General features: G+C 37.1%; 1 protein-coding gene across 1 annotated transcript; it reads right to left on the minus strand.

The window, feature by feature from the left end:
* Nucleotides 1-2: 2 nt before the first annotated feature.
* LOC115928748 lies at nucleotides 3-27,744 on the minus strand. The gene is made up of 4 exons (XM_030996611.1): nucleotides 27,515-27,744; nucleotides 6,662-6,970; nucleotides 397-672; nucleotides 3-22 (listed from the first exon to the last, which is right to left on the minus strand). The coding sequence occupies exons 1-4, from the start codon at nucleotides 27,585-27,587 to the stop codon at nucleotides 3-5; spliced, it is 678 nt and encodes a 225-aa protein (XP_030852471.1). The 5' UTR covers nucleotides 27,588-27,744.
* Between the last annotated feature and the right edge of the window lie 19 nt (nucleotides 27,745-27,763).

Here is a 27,763-nt window from a genome sequence, read left to right on the forward strand (position 1 = left end):
TTTCAAACTACATGTACCTGTACTGAATGTACAAATCACAACACAGATCATGACATCCTGAATTTTATCATTTAAAGTTTCGTAAATCTTTTGAAATAAAACACGATATCCCAAAAGATCAGACTTGGACATTCTCTACCAGACTGCTCTAAACTAACATTTTAAAGAGGTGTTCACATTCATTTATTCATTAATAATGAATTATAAATGAATATATGTAAAGATCATCATCCACATGTAACTTGCATAATCTAATGATTCTGAAATAAAGATGTGTTGGCAAAGTATGAAGCAATACTTTTTATAACATCATAACAAACAATACTATCTTGGAGAACAAATGACCCCTATTAAGAAGCTTAGTCTGAAATAAGCAGGAATACACTTCACATATACCTCTGACGATGAGTCTGTATATTCCTCCTCTATTTTGACTCCTCTCGGTATCATAGTAGATCTCATAGATTCCTTGGTCTGATGTCTGGATTGGGTTTTGGAAGCTGATCTCAGTCTGCCCACCAAATGATGTAAGAACCTCACTTCCATCTTTCATCCAAGTAATGACATTGTCACTATCATCAGGATCAACACGACTATCCATGCTGATCATCACTCCGGTCTCATTCACATTGACTGTCTTTGTAAACAATCTATCACTCGATATGAATTTAGCTGTTAAAAGGTATGATAATAAATTAATGAACCAAATAAACAAGGGAAACGCTCTCGGCGGTCTCGCCTGCATAACGCAATTCAATATGATAAACCAGAACGTCAATGACGTAGCGCTCATCCGCATCTCGCAACAACAAATATCGTAAATTTTATGTGGTACACTTTTGAACTGGTCAAAAAATAAAAATTTGATGCCCTGGAAGGGACATAATTTCATTTCATTTGCATAAAGTACCATAAATAATCAATGGAGCAAAATCTCAAAATTCTGTGTAGAAGTTTAGTGTACAGTTCCAAATTTAGCTCTACCAGATAAGGCAAACCAAATCAAAATCGGTCAAGAAATGAGGGAGAAGAAGCAATTTTTGTTATTTTTGGAATAAATTTGCATAAATTACCATAATTAATCAATGGAGCAAAATCTCAAAATTCTGTGTAGAAAGTTAGTGTTCCAAATTTAGCTCTACCAGATAAGGCAAACCAAATCAAAATCGGTCAAGAAATGAGGGAGAAGAAGCAATTTTTGTTATATTTGGAATAAATTTGCATAAATTACCATAATTAATCAATGGAGCAAAATCTCAAAATTCTGTGTAGAATTTAGTGTTCCAAATTTACCTCTACCAGATAAGGCAAACCAAATCAAAATCGGTCAAGAAATGAGGGAGAAGAAGCAATTTTTGTTATTTTTGGAATAAATTTGCATAAATTACCATAAATAATTAATGGAGAACAATTTCAAAAATTTGTGTAGAAGTTTAGTGTACCAAAGTTAGCTCTACCAGATAAAGCAAACCAAATCAAAATCGGTCGAGAAATGAAGGAGACGAAGCATTTTTTGTGATTTCGAATAAATTTGCATAAATTAGCACAGATAATGAATTTCACAATTCTGTGTAGATGTTTTAAATCCCCCTCCCCTTCCTATCATATGAAACAATCAGAATCAAAATCGGTTGAAAAATAACGAAGAAGAAGCATTTTGAAAATCTTGATGTTGATGCCACAACAAAGTCTAAGTTTGTTGACCTTAAATGACCTTTGACCTTAACTTAGTGACCTGAAATTCTACTCAGATGATTGGGGAGACTAGATAACCCTATAGTCAAAGTTTCATTGATTAAGAACTTATACTCTAAAAATTATATCAAAAATTCAAAAACTTAACCTTAGGTTAAGTTTTCGATGATGATGCTACAACATAGTCCAAGTTTGTTGACCTGAGATGACCTTTGACCTTGACTTTGTAATCTGAAATTCTACTCAAATTATTGGGGATACTTGATTACCCTATAGTCAAAGTTTCATTGACTAAGAACTTATACTTTAAAAATTATATCAAAAATTCAAAAACTTAACCTTAGGTTAAGTTTTTGATGTTGACGCCGCCGTCGCCGTCACCGGAAAAGCGGCGCCTATGTCTCGCTTTTTGCTACGCAGGCATGACAAAAATGTTTCAACTTTAATACATTACATGTAGCACCTACAGCCTACAGGCATTTGCACTGTAGCCATTTACTCACTAAAGGAAACCATACATTTATACAGTGCGTCCCAGAAAAAACGGAACCGAGAATTATCGGTGTTTTATCATAACTTAAAGGTAATACAAAGTTTTGGGAAATTTTGAAATTGGGGTAGATAGTGATTCTTTACAAATTTGATATATTTGGATGCCCTGTGGATGTATTATAAGCACTAGAAAATTTAGCCCCTAAAACACTTTTGCTTTCGAGAAAAATTGAATATAAAAATTTACTGGTGCTCCCGGTAAATTTTGAAAAAATTTCAAATAGCGCCTACAGCCGTACAATGGTAGTTGCGACCATGAAAATCTCAGAATATGTAGTTGTGATATATAATTTCCAAACGAGAATAGCTAATTGGTCGACTTTAGTCAAAAAACATTGTTTCATAGCTTAATTAATATCTTGACCTTGAGAGGGAGCTATACAACATAAAGAGTTTATTATTTGCAATTTCATAACTTTAGACTCGGTTTCAACCGTGACAACGATCACTGAATATTGCAGGATCGCATATATGCTTCCAATATGTTCATTTGAACCAAATTCATGACCCCATACCAAAACTTTGTATTACCTTTAATCACAACTATAATTAATAAATGACACATATTTGGAAAGCTTAGATCCTCCTCTTTCATTTGATGTAACTCATATGAAAAATCTGTGGATATCTCTGGGTCATTTGGGACATGTGCTAACCTCAATGTTCATTCTGCTATAATATATCAGTTCAAGGTTAGCACATGTCCCAAATGACCCTGAGATATCCACAGATCTTCAACACATGGAAAGGCCCCACTTTGTACATTTTTAAATAATCACTCGTACAGCGATGTGGTGCTACATAAATAGCCTTTGTTTCCCCTTTTTTACAGAATACTTCCACTTGTGTATCATGGAGTGCACTGCCGCTGTCGCTCATAAAGGTGGAATATTTTAGTTTTACACCAATTCATGGAATTATTTTTAAAATTATTTAAAAATAGTAGATCTAGATAATACTATACATTCTCAGATTGTATTGAATAATACAAAAAAACTGAAAATGCAATAAATTTTCAATAATTTATTACATTTTACCCCGGTCCCCAACATAAACAAATCCTCTGGACGGCCATGCATTATGGCTCAAGGCATGGGCACACAGAAGATTTTTTTCTGTTGGGAACCAGGGTAAAATGCAATAAATTATTGAAAATTTATTGCATTTTCTGTGTTTTTATTTATTTATGGAAACTGCCCCCTACCCTAGCCCCCGCAGCGTACAGTCATGGTTCAGTGACAAAGCAATGACCTCGTAACTGTGAGGCCCCAGGATCAAAACCGTGTCGATGTGCTATATTAGTGCCCTTTTGTGGGGAATTAATCCTCATTACTGTCATTTATGACTTGAGGGCGTAGGGCCCCTAGTTGATAAGCATAGTAGCATACACATGCTTTAGCAGTCATGCAAAACACACATTGGCAAATTATTGTTCAATAAAATCTGAGAATGTATAGTATTATCTAGATCTACTATTTTTAAATAATTTTTAAAATAATTCCATGAATTGGTGTAAAACTAAAATATTCCACCTTTATGAGCGACAGTGTAGTTTGATCGATAAGTATTTTCGCACTGCGAAAATGCATCTTTTTTTTTTTGGGGGGGGGGTTCCAATTTGCATAAGTTCCTACATACAGGAAGATACTTTTAATGGACCAATGGTTGAATATGCATGATTTTGTCATGACTGATGTGTTCAATGAACTACTGAACACCCCCAAATTTCCGATGTGGGATGCTTGTAGGTTACTTTACAGGAGAGAATGGGCTATTTGCCATTGAAAATCGCACACAAACACACACATACACACACACACAAATATTCATTTTTTTTAAATGTTTTTTTTTTTTTTTTTTTTTAATCATATTTTTTGAGGAAAAATCGTACTATCGTATTTACTTCTAAAAATCGTATAAAATACTGGTTGGCAGCTCTGCTTAATGGATGGCAGGGATTCAGATGTACGCATGGGAGCTTGATCAAAGCCATAAGATCAAGAATGCAAGCGTAGGTCTAGTCTTGGATATTATACATTTCTAAAATTGTTATTACCGACCTTTGTGAGGGTTTGATGTGTTTGTAGATCTCGTACTATCACAGATCTATTTCAATCATCGTTGTCAATGTGTTTAATCTTGCAAATATTGGGCATGACGGAGCTAAGTAAGGGGAATTCGAACATTGCAATCGATGTATAGAGGTCAATTTAGTAGTGCCACAACTTGCCCAAGTAATATTGCCATAATAAATATATAAATATATATTAAGTAATGGATGGTCAGAAGCTATGTATTCAAACCGGAGTAAACGGTTCAGGAAATGAGAATAGCTTGAGGCTTGATCCCTGTATGTACATGTAAGCCTTGCGAATCGCATGCATACTGTATGCTCCTCGCGCCACGCCATATTGTGCTGAGCGTGCATTTGCAAATATGTATCTCAATATTTACAAATATGTTATAGAAATTGGAATTGTGATTAATTTTAATTATTCAATCTTCTTGACACGTACAAAGATTTAAGCATGTTAATAATAAGTTACATGATATAATAAACAGGTCAACGCAAAGCGTACATGTAGCATTCCCTTGCAGAATACAAATGGCCTATTTATGTCAGAGCAAGTTACCTCCATTGGGCTTTACTATTATATTACTAGGCAAGGAAGTTAACCACATTTTCACAAATATAATTACATGTAGGTGTTTTTGCATATTTAATGAGCTATGACCTTTCACCTTTGACCTACATACTCAGAAATCAAACTTAGGCTGTACATGTATTTTGATACCATGTACCTTCATATTAAACTTCATTAAAATTTGTCAAACATTACTCAAGTTATTGAATGGAAACCAGATTCGCATATTTAATGAGCTATGTCCTTTGACCTACATACTCCGAAATTGACCTTAGGCTGTGTTTTGATACCATGAACCTTCACATCAAATTTCATTAAAATCCGTCAAACAATACTACAGTTATGGATCAGAAACCAGATTCCCATATTTAATGAGCTATGACCTTTGACCTACATGTACATACTTGGAAATTGAACTTAGGCTGTGTTTTGATAACTTGTACCTTCATGACAAATTTCATTAAAATTTGTCAAACATTATTACTCAAGTTATCGAATGGAAACCAGATTCTCATATTTAATGAACTATGACCTTTCACCTACATACTCCGAAATCGAACTTAGGCTGTGTTTTGATACCATGAACCTTCATATCATATTTCATTAAAATCCGTCAAACAATACTAAAGTTATGGATCGGAAACCAGATTTGCATATTTAATGAGCTATGACCTTTGACCTACATGCTCGGAAATTGAACTTAGACTGTGTATTGATACCATGTACCTTTATATAAAATTTTATTAAAATTCGTCTAACATTACTAAAGTTATTGATCGGAACCAGATGTATATTTTTTCGCACATTTAATGGGCTATGACCTTTGACCTACATACTCCAAAATTGAACTTAGCCTGTATTTTGATATCATGTACCTTCATATCAAATTTCATTAAAATCTGTCAAACATTAATGAAGTTATCGATTGGAAACCAAATTTGTTACGAACGGACGTAAGGAAGGACCGACGGACGGACGGAAGGACGGCAGCATTACTATATCCCCTCTGACTTCGTCGGCAAGGGGATAATAAAGAATAGTGGGTTCTTGTATAGCGCTCAAATCTGTCATACTTGACACTCCTGGCGCTCCCAAATTACTACCCTGGCTTTAGCACGGCTGCCATACAGCGCTCTAGCATTTCAAGTAATTACATGTAGTTCCTGTCAGGTACCCATTTACATCACCTGGATAGAGTGTGGCAAATGTAGATTAATGTCTTACCAAAGGACATTAGCGCCACGGCGGGACTCGAACCACGGACCTTGTGATCGACAGTACGGTGACATATCCATTCGACCACGACACCTCTACATGTAGTTACTGATGTTAATTGATTACATTCATTGGCTATTCAGAATTCGAACTGTGATTAATGTTGATTATTCAGGTATTAATTACATACAAATGTAATGTAAACCTTGTAATCTATTGAAGATAACTACATGTATGTACATTAAATGAAGCAAAGGAAATAGAATTGTCATTAATTAAGAAAATTCAGTTATATAAATTTGTCAGATTTATCTGTCCAGGTTTGAAGTTAACAGGTTATCTGAGAGACAATTCATGAATTTCAAAATTATTGAAAGCAATACTTTGTTTTCCTTAAATTGACATCTTAATGACCTCACACGGATATATGCTCAGAACTTCACTTGGACTACCTCACTTCAGTACAGGAAGCTTCTATAGTATACATTGGGGAATAAATCTTTAAAAATAAGGAAATCTTGTAGTTATTATAATGAATGGAATAATAATCTTACCATCACTTCGTTGGAAAAATGTAGTAACCCTTGTAACATCTCGAGCAGATTTAGAAGCCTCACAGTAGAAAGGACCGAAACCATCACTATCCCATCCTGTAGAGAATTTGACCACTCTGACCAATGGCTTTCCCTGTGAGTGTCGCACATCTCCTGGTGGTGACCTGCCTGTTGTTATGGGTGCTGATCGATCAAATGATAGTGTAGCGTCTGTATCTGGTACACTGCGGTAACATTGATACTGCACATTGTTAGATGTATCTATATTGGTGTATCCCACGGTCAGCACTGTGATATGAACAACCTCACCTGCAACATAAAAAAGTAACAGAAATTGACTGTTGCTGGATACATTAAACTATAGAGTAAATCTCCCCCTGCACGCATTCAAGCACTGCATTTGAATAACTCAGGTATAATTGAAAAAGAAGCGTACTAGCTGCTGTATTAGTATGCATCTAGAGTGCAAATATTATACAAATAGTAAATAGCCATGAGTGCAATGCTACAAGATTTTGCACGAGGTGAAAGATAAGAGACGCTCTATTCAACGAGGCGCAGCCGAGTTGAATAGAGCGTCTCATCTTTCACTGAATGCAAAATCTTGTTCCATTGCACAAATAAAGGCCATTCACTATTTGTTTTATACAACACCTCGGACGTTAATGGGCTTAAAACAGTTTTTTGGGGCCTAAATCGATTTTTTTTTTTTTTTTTTTCAATTTATGAAATTGCTGATAGTGAGCGCGCACTATTAAGCAGGCAACAAACCATCCGCATACCATGCGCCGCGCGTACAAAGATTTATGTTTATTTTGACGCGGAGTGCAATTTCGTTTGATCCTTTCGCACCATTGCACTCTGACGTCACTTAGCTCACAATATACTTTGTACATCGTTAGTGACGTCAGAGTGCAATGGTGCGAAAGGATCAAACGGAATTGCACGGCTGGAGAATGATGCCGTTCAATCACTTCAATGGTACTTTTAGCGCATGTCATGTGATCAAGAATTGACCAATGAGGTTGCAAGAATCTTAGTAGGCGTTGTATAAACATAGTTATTGAAAATCATAATTTTGATGGCAGAGTTGTAGAACCATATCTAGAGAAGATGGAGCTGGAAAATACCTTGACTACGGTACCTTGATTATGCTTGATAATTTAACTGTCATTCAGCTATTACACTTAGACCCCGTTTACAGTGAGAAAGGGCCAGGCCCTGGCCAGGCCCTGCAATTTTGTGCGTTAACAGTGCTAGGCCAGGCCGCGGCCTAAATTGTCACCTTTCAATATTTTGTCAGAGTGGCGCTTTGCATGTAAACAAACAATTATTTGGGGGGCCCGCCGGGGGTCACAGTGCAGATCCGGTCGCGCGCGATTTGCAGTGAATCTTTTCCCCAATTTCCTATACACGGCGAACTTTCACTTCCGGGGTAACAGTTGGGCCGCGGCCTAGCCCTGCGTGCGTTTACAGTGAGAAAAAGCCGGGCCAGGCCACGGCCTGGCCACGGCCGAGACTACCTCCAGAGCAGGGTCAAATGGGCGTCCAATTTGGCCTCGCATTTGGCCTTTTGCGCGTTTACAGTGCTATAGGCCAGGCCTTTTGCTCACTGTAACAGGGGTCTAAGTTTAGTCTTAGAAATGTACCTAGTCTGTTTGCTGGGAAAAACATTATTATTATTATTATTATTTATTCGACCATAAAAACACATTCAGCATGTACAGTGTATATAGGTGTATACAGAGTGAAATAGGAAAAATACAAAGTAAGATAAAGAAGGAATAGCATGTGGGTCAGGGTGCACAAAAGCGAAATTCTTCCCTGTTGCCCGGGGGCATGTGCACCCTCACATGCCATTCCGAGACATAATAGAATATATTGCAAGGTTCACATTATATAAGTATACAAAATAATTACAAACAATCATTCAGAAAATCATGATTAAATTAAATTTCGATAAATGCATTAAGAGGATATGAAGCTGCAATGAATAGAGTGCTTTAAGATTTGTATGCAGAAAAAACTTAAAACTTAAAATAACCAGAACACAATTAACATAAATCGTCATTATTCAATTGATCCAACGGTGTCTCATTCAAAGAAATTCTAATTAAAAAGAAAAAAGAAGAGATGTGTAATTGTTCAAGGTAAATCTGACCAGCAATTTCTTGTATATAACAAAAATATACATATGAATAGAGCGTAAATATTGTTTTGGGCTATACAATCAAGGAAATTATAAAACGTCATGTACCACAATAATGTACAATTTTTGCAGAAATTAAAGGTGCAATAAGCATTAGGATTGATAATCATTCACAAAATATTGAGTAGGGCCTATGGTGTTATCATTTAAGAAGAGTGGCATAATGTGGATATGAAGCTATCAATGTGGACCATTGTTCCAGGTTCAATTAATATAATCATTGTATCATTGAAAGAAAGAAAAAAAAAAAAAAAAAAAAAAAAATTAAACAAGTAACATTCTGAATCCAGTGTTTCAATAAGTTCTTGGATATAGATAAACAATGATTATTAAAGAAAAGGAGGAATCCCTCACTCTCAGTGAGGAAGCCCCTCTCAGTTTGAAAATTAGTTAGAATCGAGAAGGGACCGCTTCATAGAGAGTAGAAAGGATGAAAGTGAGGAGACCACCGATGCATCCCTAACCTCTAACGGTAATTCATCCCATACCCGAGGAAATCTCCGGGAAGCGGACAGGAACAGGGCCTGTGTTCGTGATTGCTGATGAATGAAGGACAGTGTAAAGAGGCGTCTCTTGCTAATGGCTATGTTTTCTATTAGTGTTTCACAGTCACAACAAAAGTACAGACATTTGAAGGTAAATGAACATAAAAGATAATCTCTACGAGCTGACAAGGTAGACCAGTTGAGAACCCTTAACCTTTCTTCATACGGCATTTCTCCTCTTCTCTGTTTAAGAGCAACGCGCGTTGCTATACGTTGGATTCTTTCTAATTGTTGTGTTTGTTTTAGGGTATTGGGATGCCATGCAGGGATGCCATATTCAAGTATTGGCAGTACCAAGGCCTTGTAGAGGGCAAATATAGCAGAGGTGGACGAACCACGGGCTACAACTCTTATAAACCCAAGAAGACGACTCGCGCGTGCAGTAATTGCATCAACCTGAATGTTCCAAGAGAGGTTTGAACCTATTACAATACCAAGATATTTGTAAGAAGTGACAGAAGAAAGCAGTGTGTCACCCAGGGTATAGACGGCATTTTGGATGTTCCGCTTCCTAGTTATATGCATCACTTTCGTTTTGGATGGATTGAATGACATGCCATTTGTAATTGTCCATTGATGGAGTGAGTCTAAGTCATGTTGCAATTGCATTTCATCATCGTGTGAACGAATTGTACGAAACAGTAACATATCGTCAGCAAAAAGAAAAAGATCGGAGGAAACATCAGAGATAACATTGTTGACAAATAGATTAAAAAGTAGCGGTCCAATTACACTACCCTGGGGCACACCAGAAGGGACATTACTCCAAGAAGAGAGAGAACCCAGGAACATTACTCTTTGGAGCCGATTTGATAGAAAGGAACGTACCCACTTCCATATGTTACCACGAATATTGTACTGGGTTGCTAACTTGGATAGGAGGATATTGTGAGGCATTCTATCAAAAGCCTTTGACATGTCAAGAAAAATTGCATCAATGTGTGGAGGGCGTGGTTTGTCTAGTGAGGCTGCCCAATTATGTACCAAGTTTACAAGTTGTGTTACACAATTTTTACCTTTAGTGAATCCATGTTGGTGTTTACTCATCAGACCGTATAACCCTACATGTTCCTGTATGCAGTTGACTACAAGTTTCTCTAGAACTTTACATAACACAGAAGTAAGGGCTACTGGGCGGTAGTTAGAGACCAACGACCTATCACCATTCTTGAATACAGGAGTAATATGGGATTTTCTCCATGAAGAAGGAACTTTACCACAACTCAGAGATGCATTGAACAGAATTGACAAGGGATGTGAAATTTCAGAAGCTACTTTAGAGAGAACATTTGGTGAAATACCGTCTGGCCCAGGAGATTTATTTACAGGTAATCTGGAGAGAGCTGAGCTGACATCTGTATCAGATACTGTTAAACGATTAAGTTCAGTGATAGGCAAGGTGCACTCAGGAGCTTCAGTAGGTAGAGTAGAAGGAGGGGAAAAAACTGAAGAGAAATGAGAATTGAAAGCTGCAGCTATATCATCTGGTTGAGTAAACTGTGCTTCATTATACTTAAATTTAGGAGGAGGTAGTGATTGTTTACATGCTCATTTGATTCCAAAATCTTTGTTGATCAGGAACTTCATGCATTTAAATGTCAGTGTAGCATGTTTTGAGAAGCAAAATATTCATATCAGAACTAATTACCCTTACAGAAACTTAAGCTTGCGGCAAGCTTGTTACAAGCTTGTTAGAAGCTTGCAGCAAGCTTAATAAGATTGCATTACAAATTTAAGCTTGCAAAACTTGCGCGCAATCTTACAGCAATCTTGCTGCAAGCTTGCAGGCAAAGAGAGATATTCATGCAAGCTTGCTGCAAGCTTGCAGGCCAAGAAGATATCCCTGCAAGCTTGCAGGGGTGCAATCTAAAGCCCTTGCAATCTTGCAGGCCGACAGTGTATGCCCTGCAAGCTTGCAGCAAGCTTGCGGACATTGCAGGGGCGCAAACTAAAGCTCTTGCAAGCTTGCAGACAAAGAGGATATCCCTGCAAGCTTGCAGGAGCGCAATATAAAGCCCTGGCAATCTTGCAGGCCGACAGTGTATGCCCTGCAAGCTTGCAGCAAGCTTGCGGACATTGCAGGGGCGCAAACTAAAGCTCTTGCAAGCTTGCAGACAAAGAGGATATCCCTGCAAGCTTGCAGGAGCACAATCTAAAGCCCTTGCAATCTTGCAGGCCGACAGTGTATGCCCTGCAAGCTTGCAAGCCGACAGTGTATGCCCTGCAAGCTTGCAGCAAGCTTGCGGACATTGCAGGGGCGCAAACTAAAGCTCTTGCAAGCTTGCAGACAAAGAGGATATCCCTGCAAGCTTGCAGGAGCGCAATCTAAAGCCCTGGCAATCTTGCAGGCCGACAGTGTATGCCCTGCAAGCTTGCAGCAAGCTTGCGGAGCTTGCTGGGGTGCAATCTAAAGCCCTGCCAAGCTTGCCGCAAACTTATGTCAGACTGCTATGGACAAACCCCATCTATGACCAAATTATTGTCACTGTAAACATACAGCACAAAAGTTTATATGCACAATTAAATTGTTCAATAATTATCTCAAAACCTTTGATTCTTTGCTAATGAGGTATAAAATAGGGGATCTTTATACACATATAATAATAATAGTACAGTTCTTATAGCGCATTATACCTTTGAAAAGGATTAAAATGGATGATCATAAAACAAACATTAAATATCGCATCATGACTCACTTTTCACTGTACAAAAAGGTACACCATCCAACACTCTAAAAATGATTTCCTTTTTCACTGTGATTTACGAGAGACCAGGCAAGAGTCAACAAAATTGGTTGAAACAAAATATATAATTTAAATGAGCGTTTAATCAAACCTTGCTAAAATCTAGCCGGAAAACGATTTGATTCAAAAACTATATTCTTAAACAAAAGCAAAATTAATAGTCCAATAGCCTGCTTGAATTTCTTTAATTGACAAAAAAGACCAAGTGTTTTGTTTTAATTTTTGGATAAAACATCCTAAGACATGTCTGAAAAGTGATGTCTTGTGTGTTGTGGGTGGTGGAGCCTGATTTCAGAGGTCAATGACCTTTATTTGACCCTGATTTCGCCTAACAGTTGTTTTTTACATGTCATTTGTTAAAAAGAGCCTCAATTTTAATGAATATTGTGTCTAATGAAAGATAATGAAATTATCTATCACATGATATGAATATTTATAATATTTGATGATATTTTGAACCTTTTTTAGGGTTTAAAATGTAATTTTTTGACTTTTTTTCACTAAAATCATAATTTATCACTTTTTGTTCGTATCTGTAAAAAAAGAGGAAACAATGAAAATCCTAAAGAATTACTGTAAAAAATGCATTTATATTCATTTATTACACTGTGAAAATTTTATATTCATTACTTCTCTTACTAAAAAGTTATTGACTTCCAAAGATAACACTCCCAGTGCCAACAAGATCCTAATCAGAAAAATGTCACGCGCCCTCTATTGGCCATTCCAAGATAGTTCATTTTTTGTGGTTGGTTCAAAGTTTTGTTGAACATTTTGTGAACTGGTCAAGTGTGAATCAACTTCAAAATGGTAAGTACTTGTGAGATATTGCACTTACATTATAATAATTCACAACAACATTTAACATATAAATCTCTGGAAAGCAATATTAAAATGAAAATAAAACAGGAAAATTGTAATAATCTGATAATTTTTCATTAAATAATGTAAAACTCAGACTCAGTCCCACATCACCAAAAAAATGTTAGTTAAACTAGCTAGACTAGGTAGTACTAGTAGGTAGCCTACTTGGTACTTGGTCGGTTGGTCCTCCAAGATACTCGTCTGAGTTTTAACTTAACGGGTAGGGTGTATTAGTTTGTAGATGTGGGGACGTCAGGGCAATTTTGAATTTGACAGGGTCAGTGTGGGCAATACTCTGGTTTAAGCTGGTCTAGGTCTAGACCAGGACTAGGTCTAGACTAGTTATAGGCCCATAACTTCCAATTCTAGATCTAGTATAATCTGAAACGGCTCTGGACGCAATTTCTCAGTCTATCTCTCTACCTCTTTGTTTGTATATGTGTGTGTGTTTTAGTTTTTACCCTGATTCTAAGGGTATGTGTGTGTGTGAGGGTGTGTGTGTGTGTGCGGTAAACAGGTAACAAAGGTAAAGTGGGAGAGAAAAAAATCCATTATCTGCATTTTGTTCAACCCCGTTTGTGTCTGAGTGTGTGTGTTTGTGTTGACGTGCGTGCGTGTATGTTTTTACATCAATTGTGAAATGGTATAGGTTTTTAATTTATTATGTAGACTAGACTAGACTAGACCTAGATCTATGTGTTTTTTCCCCAAAAAAGATGGCACCCACAGGTCTTTCGGGAACAAATTTTCTCCACTTCTATGTATTCAATTTGTGCCAGACTTGCCATGGCAATACCTTTCATTTTCTTTCATTTTTGAGAGGGAATTTTTTTTATAGAGATATCAAAAGTGTGAATAATATTTTGTCAATGTTTTCAGACAGTCGTTATTACATGTACAAGTATTCAGAAGTCTAGCTGCAGCACTACATGTCATTGAAATGTACTTAAAACTCAGGTAAAATTAAAACCAGTTGATACATATATGATGTATCTTTTGTAGATCTCTGTCAATGTTATTGTCCATACTGTTACTATTATTCCATTTAATTTGTAGCAAGCTTGCGGCAAGCTTGCGACGAGCTAACATCAAGCTTGCATATTTTGTAATTGGCTGAGGGTACCATTTGGATTTTTTACCACGCAAGCTTGCAAAAGCATGCAAGCTCGCTGCAAGATTGCACGCTTCTCTTTTTTTACCAGCTTGGGAGCTTGCGCAAGCTTGCAGATTTTTAGACCTGCAAATATAATTCAATATCTGCAAGCTTGCTGTGTGAGCTTGTTTCAAGCTTGCCGCGAGCTTGTTTCAAGCTCGTTACTAGCTCTCAGGGTTCCAAAAATGCAAATGAGTTTATCTGTCAGCCAATCAAAACAGAGGAAATATATTTTCAGATCTAACAATCTGCAAGCTTGCAAGCTCGCAACAAGCTTGATGCAAGCTTACATGCAAGCTCCCAGCAAGTTTGCAACAAGCTCGCAGGTAAGCTTGGGAGCTTGTGCAAGCTTGCAGATTTTTAGACCTGCAAATATATTTCAATATCTGCAAGCTTGCTGTGTGAGCTTGTTTCAAGCTTGCCGCGAGCTTGTTTCAAGCTCGTTACTAGCTTGCAGGGTTCCAAAAATGCAAATGAGTTTATCTGTCAGCCAATCAAAACAGAGGAAATATATTTTCAGATCTAACAATCTGCAAACTTGCAAGCTCGCAACAAGCTTGCTGCAAGCTTACATGCAAGCTCGCAGCAAGCTTGCAACAAGCTCGCAGGCAAGCTTGCAAGCTTGCAGATTGTTAGACCTGAAAATATATTTCCTCTGTTTTGATTGGCTGACAGATATAACTCATTTGCATTTTTGGAACCCTGCAAGCTAGTAACGAGCTTGAAACAAGCTCGCGGGCGAGCTTGAAACAAGCTCGCAGATCAAGCTTGCTGCAAGCTTGCACTGCAAGCTCGCGGCAAGCTTGCACCAATTTCCATAAGGGTATCCTCATACATGTAGTTCATAAACACTTTTGTAAAGAACTTAATGAAGACAAAAATGTAAATTATAGAAATAGTCCAATGAAAATCAGGGTACACAATAGAAAAACTCACTTTGATGGCCGTTAAAACAAAAACAATGAACAGCCAAGGAAAATCTTCCTTGGTCAACTATTTGGCACCGTTATATCAACCTACAACAGCGAAGAAATTGTTTGAAACAAGCAACTACTTTTCAAAATATGTAATTATATGCCATTTTTTCACATTTTCGCTGTCTCGTTTCATTTTTTGCAAAGTTTGAACATGCGCATATCTGACATACGTACCCCAAATACATTATCAACTGTCAGAATTATCTCTTCCAACATAACAGGTCTATGTAAGATCTGAATAGGGTGTAAGATTTTGTCAAATCTACAAATTTTGACTTTGCACCAAAAATGAGGTGCAAAAGGGGTCAAAAAATGTCCTCTCCGAAACCAGTGTAATAATTTTAAGTAAGACTGCACTCCATGAATTATTTTTTCCTCCTTGAAAAGAGTTACTAATATCCTACAAAATTATGATATTAACTTTTCCCACACTTACTCAGTTTTTGGTAAATGCGTGTTTCAAATTTGTTTGTCGGGGCGGGGTCAAAAGGTGTCCTCTCCGAAAAAGTGACATTTTTTATCAGCACTCCTTCAAGAAGAGCCACATTTTGAAACCACCTTATGTTATTAGTAGACCTAACATTGTTTTATCATGTGCAATAGATAATGTTTATTTTGTTTAATATTCACACTGATTTTGAAGGTGTCAAACAAAATGTCCTCTCCGACCCATAATCAGTAGATGGATAAATGACTGTAATAACAGTCTACAAAGTGCATGGATTTACAAAAACTAGCCTGAATTTAATTCATTGTGAGGTGGGTATTACAGTCTAACATCTTCCTGTTATTTAATGGGAGGTTTTTTTAATTCTATCCATTCACAAGCTACTTTCACCCCCTATAATTCCATGATGTAATGTGTATCTGGAAGAATTAAGACTCTCCATCCATTTAATTGCATTTATTGTGTGTGTTTAAATCTTTCCATGTTATCAGTACTGTTAATCAACTATACAATGATGAATTGATACTTTGATTACCATCTATATACATAGTCTCTTTGGTTTCGGAGAGGACAGTAGTTTTTTGACATATTTACATACTTCCATCAAAAGTCTTCATATTCAGGTTAATCACATAGAACAAGTGGGTAATTTGTTGATGTTATACTATTGGGTGTGGGGATGCTTTGTCTAGTCTATACACATTTCTGGTGGAAGAGATTTTGTGGTGGAAGAGATTGATACATCAAGTGAAGATGCAGTGAAATCTGGTCCACTTTACATCATCAAGTTCATGAATCATATACCGTACTTATATAGCGCATATCACAATATGTATCTATGGGCTGTAAGAAAGAGTAAGAAGGAAAGGTGGATAGAGTACATATACATAAGAAGACTGAGATATGCTCAACATACTTCCTCTCATTAACATTGGAAAGTATTTTTGAAAAGAAATGTTTTAAGACGCGCCTTAAAATTGACAACAGTATCACATTTTAAAAAAAGATTTTCCGGTAATTTATTCCAAAGTACGGCCAATGCAACCTGAAAATAGCGAGACCCGTATAATTTAGTAGGCCTATAACCGATCATTGGATCGCTGGCGGTTGGCCGATCGTTGGCCGATCAGGTGAGATTGGATAATAATTTCTGATCGCCGATCAATAAAAATGATCGGAAAACAAATCAGCAGAATTTTTAAATTTATTTTTGTATTTGTTAATGCCAACATTTTTCAAGGTTTTGGCTATCAAATGCTATTTAAAACAAATGCATAGCTGGGATTATTTTGTCATTTGGAGTTGTTGTAGACCATGTTTGTTGATATTTAGTGCCTTTTCATGACTTTGAAATTAATAATATTGGTATAAGAGAAGAGGCAAAACATGCGGGCCGCCATCTTGGATTATAATGCATGCTTAAAGAGATGGTTTATTGATTTCAAACTTGACTGATCTGTTTCTCTCGGTTTATCAGGTCCTATACGACTTAATTTATCAAAAATGTAAATTAATCAGCCTAATCACACATTTTTGTAATGAATATCTGGACAATTCCATGTAAATTTGTCGCCTATTTTACTCCAAAAGAGTTGTTAGGTCAGCATGCAAAATGTCCTTTGCCTTCCCAGATCAGACACATGCATACACGCTGAAGTGCCCTCAGAATATGTGATTATTTTTCCAATTTTTATGCTCAAATGTGACAGAAAAAAATATAAAAATCAAACAAACATTTGTAGAAAGTATCATTTCTTCAGTGTATCTCATTCAAAATGCCAAAAAAGAGGAAATATCACCACTGGCGGTAAATATAAAAACAATGTTAACCCATATCTGAAAATTGCAATGGGTATCCAACATTGTCCCGAATGTGTGATGTAGGTTGTTCATATTGTGACGTCATAGTTTCGCATGTAAAATAACGCCGTCAATTCACTTAGTGAGTGGGTTCAGGAAAGGGTAACAAAATTGCATTTAATTTATTCCTCACAACAGTGAGAGCTTCAAAAGTACTTTGCTCATTTTGTTAATGTTCTCAGCAATCCGTAGAGGTGTAATTTGCCCATTTTCCACATTTCAATGAACCATCTCTTTAAGTTGGTACTGTTCTGGGGTGAAGGTTTCGCATAAATGAAATAGATTTTTCAACCACTATATCATAGTATTTTTAAATCAGTGAGTTACAATTGTTACCCTATTATTATATCTATTTATATCCCACATACTAAGAATCTTGAAATCTGATTGGTCTAAACGAGGTCACATGATCAATGATAGATGAGTACTATCTCCCTGCGATAGGACTTTTGTACAGTAATTTTTTGCTGCTACCCCACTTGCCCATTGAATAAGCGTAGCAAAGTAGGTTACGCAAAATGTCAATGTCAATGTGGCAAATGAGCGTGCATCGACTTTATTACATGTATGCATGTTGCGCTTTGTAAAATCTAGCTGAAGCTAAACTGTCTGCAGAATCAGTTCTTTTAATTATGTAAAATTCACTTTAAATAGACCTTATTGCCCATGTGGGATATAAAACAAATATTTAAAACCTCCTTTACTTGGGCAATGGATACAAAATATCATCGCCTCGGTGATGATAGTTTGTACCATTACCCTCGTAGTCAGTTAATATTTGCTTACTATCTACATGTATCTATCATGCTATAGTTCATCCAGACGTTGGACGAAGCACTCCTCATAACATTTCCGTTCTCTTCTGTCTCTATAGCTATCCTAGTCCAAGGGCCATTCCCATGTATGATGTTAGGTACCCTATTATATACTTTTCACCAAATGTAATTTTTACCTTCTGGGCTATGATTTACCCTCATTGTACAGTAAAGGTTTTGTTATTAAATTAAAAAGTCTTTCATTTAAAGCTTGGTGCATGAGACATATACAACTCCGCCTAGTACATTACATTTTAAAGAAAATGGCTGCGCCCAGCCGCCCATGTCATGTTAAAAAAAAGGCATTACATCATGCCAAGAAATATAAATATATCTCTTGTACACGTTCGTAAGATTTATTGTACATCAAAAGGCAGGAATTCATCTCATACAATGATTGCAATGGACTTTCAGTAAGTCCTCTGTTGCATTATAAGAGAAAACTACTTTGTAGTTTGTAGAGAACATTGTAGGCATTGTACAGTATATTGTATGGCATATAAATCTGCCAGTCTAGATGTTTAGTTGGTAGAGTCATATGAGGGGCATGCCCAAAACTTATGTTCATGAGACATAAAAGTTCTGTCTAAGATTCTACATAAGTTGCACACATAGTATCGTTGTGTTTATAAGGAAAGATGGATTACGAGCACAAACCAATCATATGTCAAAAAATAATGTCCTCTCCGAATGTTAATGTAAAGCATGTAAAATCTCCAAAACACTGATATATGGTTAAAGATAAACTTGAGTACTGGTAAAAAAAAAAAAAATTATTTCTCACAGAATCAAACAAAACTTACACTGAATGTTCAAGATTACAAATAAATGACATGTGCCAAACAATTTTGGAAGAAAATGTATACTGGCTGAGTAATGAGCATAGAAAGACAAGGAATCAAGGTAGTACCATCCCCGACACCATGCGTGTTGTCCCATACATAGCTTTCTGTGTATGTGCTTGTTACTTTACCAAGACTCGGTCAAATTTATTATGATTTTGATGACTCCCGAACCTTGCAGTGCACACCAATACTTACATGCTACATGATCAACTGTTTCTGATCCTTTCCACACCTTTTCTTTCACAATGCAAAATTTTGCATTACCAGTACTAAAGTTTATCTTTAACTATTCCTAAAAACTTATAACTATAGAATCACAGTATTGTCCAGGTAACTTCTGAAAATATTTAGTTCAATGTGAATCCAGTTTAAAGTGAGGGAGAAGATAATTTCTCTACGATAGGTGATTGAAGATATATATATGCAGATCTAAAATTGGTGCTAACAAGGATAAAATATCTTTTAATAAACCTTACATATTTCCAGTTTCATTTATGCCATGAAATAATGAATCATAATTGCATCAGGCAGTTCCAACTGCATGTAAAAAAATAATGTCCTCTCTGAACTAAAAATTGTCCTCTCCGAACAATTTTTTGACGCCACATATTTCAAGAACCATTGATCCATTTATTCTGGAAGTTGGTATGTAAAAGCACCCTTACCATGTGTAGCTGTGCAGTACAGAATTAAGGGTCAAACTGCTCTGTATTTTTTTTTTATCAGTAACTTCATGCTGTCAGTCCATCATTTTGTGGTATGAAAAGATGCAAAACTGAATTTTTCATGAATAAAACCATTATGCACTTGAAAAATTGAGTTGTATTTTGACTCCATATCATCAAGTTATCAAACTATGTCATTCACATTCACCCAAAGAAACAATAAATATTTTCTTTCTGCATAATGTCATCAGGTGACACTTGACCCTATTTTTTTCATTAAGTATATGTTTCATGCTTGAAAAAAAAAAGTTTGACACTTGTAGCCCTGAAACTTTACAGACTTTACAAGTAACTTGTATACAACACACAAACAAAAATTCAGAAGAATCAAAGGAACTTTTTTTTTCACCCCAAGTGAGACAAAGTGTGTACCCTGATTGTAAAACAACCCTTAACCCTAATAAGGCCGGGTGGGGGGGGGGGCATTATGGCCCCCCCCCCCTCCACGATTTTTCTGATTGCTCGAGAACGCATATGGATGGCGCCCCGCCGCTCGCTGACTTTTTTCTTTCGAGTCTTGCGCAACTGTTAAAAGAATTTTTTTGAAAATCGGACCTACGGTTACAAGGTCACGCGACCTTTTGTCTTTGCATATCAGCCCGAAAATCGCTCATTTTCGTGATTTGTGTACAAAACATATGGAAAAGTCATTTTTCCTAAAAACAGATCAAACATGGGTTATTGGGTCTTGTTTAAAGTTTAGGTGATTGTTTTGGGAGTCAAAATAGTTGAATTGTAGTAATAAATGAAATAAAAACAACAAAAATGCGGATAATTTTTCGGAGGGATTATGATAACTATACAATTTCACTCGCACAATCTCAATTACAAAGATTAGATGAAAGACGCCAATATTTATGTACTACTTTCTTTCAAAAAACATTATCACTCACTGATCAATTTAAACAATTTCTCCCACAAAAACATTGTACTAGAACACTTAGAAATTCAAAGAAAATTCCGGATTTTAAATGTAAAACCAGTCGCATGCAAAATAGTCCTATTCCAAATTTGATTCGCCTGTATAATAACAGTTAATTTGCTCATGTTTATATTTATTGTAATGATTTATCATTGAAATGACTCGATTCCTGTACATTCTTGTAATAATTGTGTATATCGTACCGGTATGTTTTAATGATATTGAATTGCTTTTTACTTTTAAATTTGAAAAATTATTTCAAATATTACTAAATGTTCATACACCTGCTTTTGCCACTATCATTGATTATTTTACCACCATACCCACTACTGCAATATTGTAACATGACGAACTGTTGTATGATTTGCCTTAGTCCATATTATGTTGGCATGTAATTATGTTTATACCTTTTTTCTTTTTTCTTTGGTAGAAAATTATGTTCATTAAGTGTTTTTTAATTGTTTATGGTATTTAGGCAGTAGTAACGTGTCACGTTTTAATAATTTTTAACTAAATGTTATGTAAGTTTTTTTACAATGTATATATCCAATTCGTGTAACTCATGTGCAATTCAGTTGTGAAACTGCCATTCATGAAAGATGCAATAAAATACCATTTATCTATCTATCTATCTATCTAAAAACAATGAAATACATAAGTTTAAAAAAACAATGAAATACATAAGAAATTATCAAAACAAGGGATAACATAAGGAATAAGCTGGCTCTTTCAAAAAAAATTGTCGTATTATTATTCAGAATGGTCTAATGAATATATGTAGTGAAAAAGAATGCTTAATATGAATAATATGTGATTTATGGGTAAAAATGTGATTTTTATGACTTTATTTGCATAAATTACCATAAATATGCAAATGAGTGAATTTTTCAAAAAACTGAAATAATCATATTAGTCTATACACTTCACTTGACATGTGTGCAAATTTTCGCGGTGATCGGCTGCTTCGCGGCCGAGATCTTAAGGGGGGCCATAATGGCCCCTCCCCGGCCGTACTAAGACCTCAAATAGCCCTGCCTTTTTAGGGTTAAACGAATACACACCTACACATAACCAAACAGATCATTTTACAGTACTTCAAAATTATACCTTCAACTAAACAACTGCCAACTAAAAGAGAGCAACCTTCACCTGCAAAATTAGAAAAAAGACTTGATAGAATACCGGGTATGGCAAAAGTTTTGACAGACCGTGTATGTGAATCCCTTGCATGACATGTACATTCTTGCATGAAATTGGTGTTTCCCTTTAATTTCAAACTTCATATCATTTTCTTCCACAAATACAGTTCAGTCACAGATCAAATACACAAAATTGTTTGCATACAGTGAGTAGCCTTTAGCCCTTTACAATACAACACACCATAGAACTTTTCCAAACAGGGAAAAGTACAAAGATCAAATCTATGAGAATTTGTAACAGTAATATATGATTGTGACCGCTTCTGACATGACAGCAAGATGAATGAGCAAATCAGTTTCAATTTACAGGCCTCCTTGTTACAGCATATTCTCATTCTCCCCCACCCCTTTATTTTTGTGAATACATGCATGCCTCTATAATCTTTAACTATTTGGTTGCTTTCTTTGCCTCTCAGCATGGTCGCTCGTTTGCCCCATGTGCAATTTTGCACAAAACAATAGGCACTAATTGACAGAAAGATTACTTCAATGTCTATGCAAAATTACACATTTCTGGTGTTGATTAGCTCCATGACAGCCTTTTTGACACCGGTATAAAATTAATCTTGCACTGGGAACTGTTGAATAATATTGAATTCTGTGGTAAGTTTCTCTCATGCCGTTTGTCCCGCTTTCTCTCATTCCCTTTTTATATTGATTCCCCTTCCCACCACCCCAACCCCCCCCCCCCCCCTACAGTCTTCTCCATTGCATTCATTTCTTCTCTTTCTCTCTTCTTCAATTAATTATCTTTTTCTCCCTATCCTGTGAGCAAACTGGAGGGAAGAACAGGGTGAACTGGGGTGAGGAGAAGTCCATATTCGTTTTCAACATGCAAAAAAGGTTGTGTTTTTTTTCTTCTTGCAATTTTCTTTACATTCTGATGGTACTCCCTAGAAGACTATTCTTTCTTCTATTTTCATATAATAAACAAGGAAAATACACAATAATTTATTTCAGGTTAAGGATTTGGAACAAAAGATAATTGAAATATATATTCAGAGTTGAAAAAGTAAAAGAAAAACAAAATATGTGCTGTTTTTTAACTATTTTATAAATAGTCTGGAATATTTTAATTTTAATTTTATATGGAATAGTCTATTTGAATCATCATGTTTGTTGAAACAAATGGTAAAGATTTCAAGCACTTCATTACACAGATATCATAAACAATTTGGCAATTCCGAAATTCCAATACAGTACATGGGTGATGAATACAATTCAAAAATTCATACATTTCCAATTTGTCCAATTTTTTCCAAACTTTTACCAATATGCTCCTTTGGTATTTAATAATAATAATAATAGTTCACATTTAAAATGCGCCTAATACTTTGTTTCTAGGCGCAGCACATATTATTACCCCGGTCATCAGATCAGGCTTATCCGCAACACAATTTATGCTCATTTTCCACTCCCTGGGGAGCATTCCAGCCAGTTGCCATTTTACAAGCGCCACTTGCTAATCCAACCACATTAACTTTCGCATTCTACTGGGTACCCATTTAACACCTGGGTGGAGAGTGGCAAATGTAGATCAATGCCTTGCCAAAGGACATAAAGTGCCACGGCGGGACTTGAACCGCAGACCTTGTGATCCACAGTCCAGTGACATATCCATTGACCACGACACCTCTAGAGCAGCCTGCTACTAAAGGGAAGGGCCACCCTGATATTAAGTTGGTTTTAATAGGCGGGGGAGAATGAGAGAAACAAATTAGTGAAAATTTGAGCAATAGCCGATTAAAAATAGGAAAATCATGGATTGTTTAAGGTGCAATCAATTTAACACAAATTGACAACTGCATTTCCCCTTTAAGATTGGATTAAGACAACATGCCCCCCATGCCCAATCAAAGTTGATGAGATCATGTTTAAAAATCCTAACTTCCTTAACCTTCTTATCTCATCAGATTTTCTTTCACTTTATCACACTGTATTTTCTTAAATATCATCATAACTTATATGTAATATTGGGTTGCACTTCCCTTTTTATGTTTTTAAGTATCCTTTTCACTAAGGACAGCCATCTTAGAAAAATCTCAAATATCCAATACTACAGACCCTCCCTCTGCATCATGTAAAAAAATCTAGATCAGAGACCAGGAATTAATTTCAATTTGCCTGAGTCCTGACCCCTTTTTTTTTCCTTGGAGGGGGAGGGGGGAGTCTGTAATTAGGAGAAAACTGATAACTAAATAACTCTATCAAATGAGAATAGCCACTGATCTTACAAAAATTTACACTTTGGGAATTTGGGATCATAATAAGTGTGAAAATCATTTTTTTCAAAAAAGCTCAAATCTGGATTTTCAAGATTCCTGGAATTGTAAGAATAGTAACATATCTTAGTTTCTCTCGCTCTCTCTATGTCTCTCTATTTCTCTCGCAGTTGAAATATATATTCAGAGTTGAAAAAGTAAAAGAAAAACAAAATATGTGCCGTGTCTCCCCCCCCCCCCTTTCTCTCTCTCTCTCTCTCTTCATCCCTTCCTCCCTCCCTCTCTCTTCTCTTTTCTCTTTCCTCTCCCCTCTCTCTCTTTCTCCCCCTCCTCTCCCTCCCCCCCCCCTCTCTCTCTCTCACACTCTCTCTTCCTCTCTCTCTTTCTATCTCTCTTTCTATCTCTCTACCTGAACAATTTATTCCATTTACAAAGGTCTAAATGGCATGATTGTGATGATAACAAAGAGAAGATTGAAGGCAGATTTTTATTTCATTGACAAAGCATTATAAAGCGCTGGTTTTCAATGGCAAGCTTGAATAATTTGCATTCAACAAAGAAGGGGAAAATCTCATTCAGACTTCAATAATAACCTCTTGAATTTGAAGGCAGTAGGGGAGCAATGAAGCGATTGTAATGCTACCAAAGAACAAACACATATATGCGTGTGAAAATCAGGGCCAGAATATTAAATCAGATTCCAATTGCAGTTAAGGAGCTTGAAAAATCACTATTCAGTGCGACCCAGAAAAAACGAAACCAAGAATTATTGATGTTTTATCATAACTTAATCACAATTATAATTAAAAAATGACACATATTTGAAAAGCTTAGATCCTCCTCTTTCATTTCATGCAACTCATATGATGCATATTTCACGCATGAGTGATTACAAATTATTTGAAGGAAGGAAACCAAAAAGTCCTTTGGCGGGCGGTATCTGAATTTCAAAGAAAAACTCACATTTCTAGAAAAGTTCAGTTTCTGCCCTTTCCTACGACACCTCAATCAGGAAAAATGAGCAAGGGATAACAAAGTTCTGTTTGTCTAAAATGATGCTTGCATTTCCATAATTTGATTTAAAAAGTTAGTTTTCACTGGCTGCCTGCCTTAAGGCCCGGTCACACAGGGAGGACGCATGGGGAACGCACGGCCAGCGCATTGGAAATTTGCAATTTGGGCCAGTGCGTTGTCGTTCGCTAGGCGTGCGTCATCATTCGTTACTCGTTCGTCGAGCGCGCTGGACCAACGCTGGACCAGCGCTATGCATGCGTCGTCATTCGCTGTGTGCGTCGGGATTTTTTGAGCATGCTCAAAAACGTGCGCCGAGCTCGACGCATGAATATACACGCCAAAGGCACGCCAGACATGCGCCGGAGCACGCTAGACCAGCGCCAGACATGCGTGGAGCGCGCTAGACCAGCGCCAGACAAACGCGGAGCACACGCCCTGTATACGCACAGCGCGCTAGCTACACGCCGTGCATTTTGTGTCAGCTCGCTAGCTTTTCCAAAATTATGACAAAAGTTAGGCACACGTTCTTTTCCGATTTCCAATGCGCTGGCCGTGCGTCGTAGAACGCGGTGCATGCGTGGACCATTCGTCCAGCGCGCTAGCAACACGCTGTGCATTCGTGGAAGTTGTTTTCATGTGCGCTCTGTGTGCGCCCTGTGTGCGCCCTGTGTGCGCCCTGTGTGCGCCCTGTGTGCGCCCTGTATACGCCCTATATGCGTCCAGCGCGCTATGCATTTGGTGTCAGCTAGCTGTATAGCTTCGACAAAAGTTTGGCGCACGACAACGCACTGGCCAAAATTGCAAATTTTCCATGCGCCGGCCGTGCGTCCCCCATGCGTCCCCTCTGTGTGACCGGGCCTTTAGCAACAAGCAGAATTGACAAAAGACTTTAGCTAAACCCAGGGGTTCCGAACTCTGTTTCATTGACAATCAGCCATGCATGAAGTCTTTCGTCAATATTCGATCGTCAACGAAACAGAGTTCGGAACCCCTGGGTTTAGCTTAACTGCCTATGGTCAGGGTTACTATAGGTCACTTTCCAGCAAGCATGGATCTCTGGAGTCTGTTAGACTCTGACCTGTGTCCATGTGGTCAAATTCAGATTGTTGAGCCTGTTCTGAAAGAGTGTGTTGTAGCAGGACCCCCATGTACCCTCACTGATATTGACAACCCACAAGCAGTGTAATTTTCAAACAAAATTATGGGGTATGGGTGACATACAAAATTACAATAATACCCCCAGAAACTTTAGGTTGAGCACTGCTTTCTGGATGCAAGATGTTACAGGATCACATGTGTAACAAAAAAGTAGAATCAATATAGATGGCTAACAATTATGATGGTCATGTTTATTGTCTGTCGAAAAGCAAATGAAATTTGTAGTCTTTACATTTACTTCCCTCCTCCTCCTCTTTCTCCTCCTCCTCCTCCTCCTCCTCCTCCTCCTCCTCCTCCTCCTCCTCCTCCTCCTTCTTCTTCTTGTTGTTCTTCTTCTTGTTTTTCTTCTCCTTCTTCTTTTTCACGTCCTCCTCATCTTTCTCCTCCTCCTTCTTCTCCTCCTTTTTCTTCTTCTTCTTCTTCTCATCCTTCTTTTTCTCGTCCTCCTCCTCATCTTTCTCCTCCTCCTTCTTCTTCTCTTTCTCCTTCTCCTTCTTCTCCTTCTCCTCCTCCTCCTCCTCCTCCTCCTCCTCCTCCTCCTTCTTCTTCTTCTTGTTCTTCTTGTTGTTTTTCTTCTCCTCCTTCTTCTTTTTCTCCTCATCTTTCTCCTCATCCTTCTCCTCCTTCTTCTTCTCCTTCTTCTTCTTCTTCTTCTTCTTCTTCTTCTTCTTCTTCTTCTTCTTCTTCTTCTTCTTCTTCTTCTCATCCTCCTCCTCCTTCTTCTTCTTCTTCTTCTTCTTCTTCTTCTTCTTCTTCTTCTTCTTCTTCTTCTTCTTCTTCTTCTTCTTCTTCTTCTTCTTCTTCTTCTCTCAGTACAGACCCACCTTGGCGTTTTATCGTACAGTGTGCTACTAAGCAAGTAAAAAGACTCCACAAGAACTCGGTCAGCTCAGTCCACTTCTAAATAAACAGTGTAGACTACTTTGGCGGGGTATTGTAAAGTTAAGCACCACATTAATATCTGACACTATCAATTATCCCTGCGAGTATATTACATAGGTTATCAGCAAACTTTACAACACTGTCTAGAAAGAAAAAACACAGAGCGTGACTGAACGGAATTCCGGAATAGCCTTTGCTTAAATTTCACACCGCCACCACCACCGGCAGTCACTCTCACTGCGATTCGATGCCAAGCTTTTCTTCCACTTACCGTTCATGAAGCGTGGGAAACCGAGCAGAAACTGCAGAAACAGCACGGCATAACACTTTTCCATCCTGTTCATTCACCTGGGTCACCGATATGTCCTATCTGTAGCTCATAACACCGATAGGCAACTCATATCCTTCTTCTTTCTTAAGAAAACGCATTATGAATAAATTAGGTGCATTTACTTCCTTGTTGAGAAACCTCACGTCAAGACCGCATATATTTGCACAAACCATAACCTATATATAAACA

The sequence above is a fragment of the Strongylocentrotus purpuratus genome, unplaced genomic scaffold (genome assembly GCF_000002235.5).
Source record: "Strongylocentrotus purpuratus isolate Spur 01 unplaced genomic scaffold, Spur_5.0 spur5_scaffold_3, whole genome shotgun sequence".
NCBI classification, from domain to species: domain Eukaryota; kingdom Metazoa; phylum Echinodermata; class Echinoidea; order Camarodonta; family Strongylocentrotidae; genus Strongylocentrotus; species Strongylocentrotus purpuratus.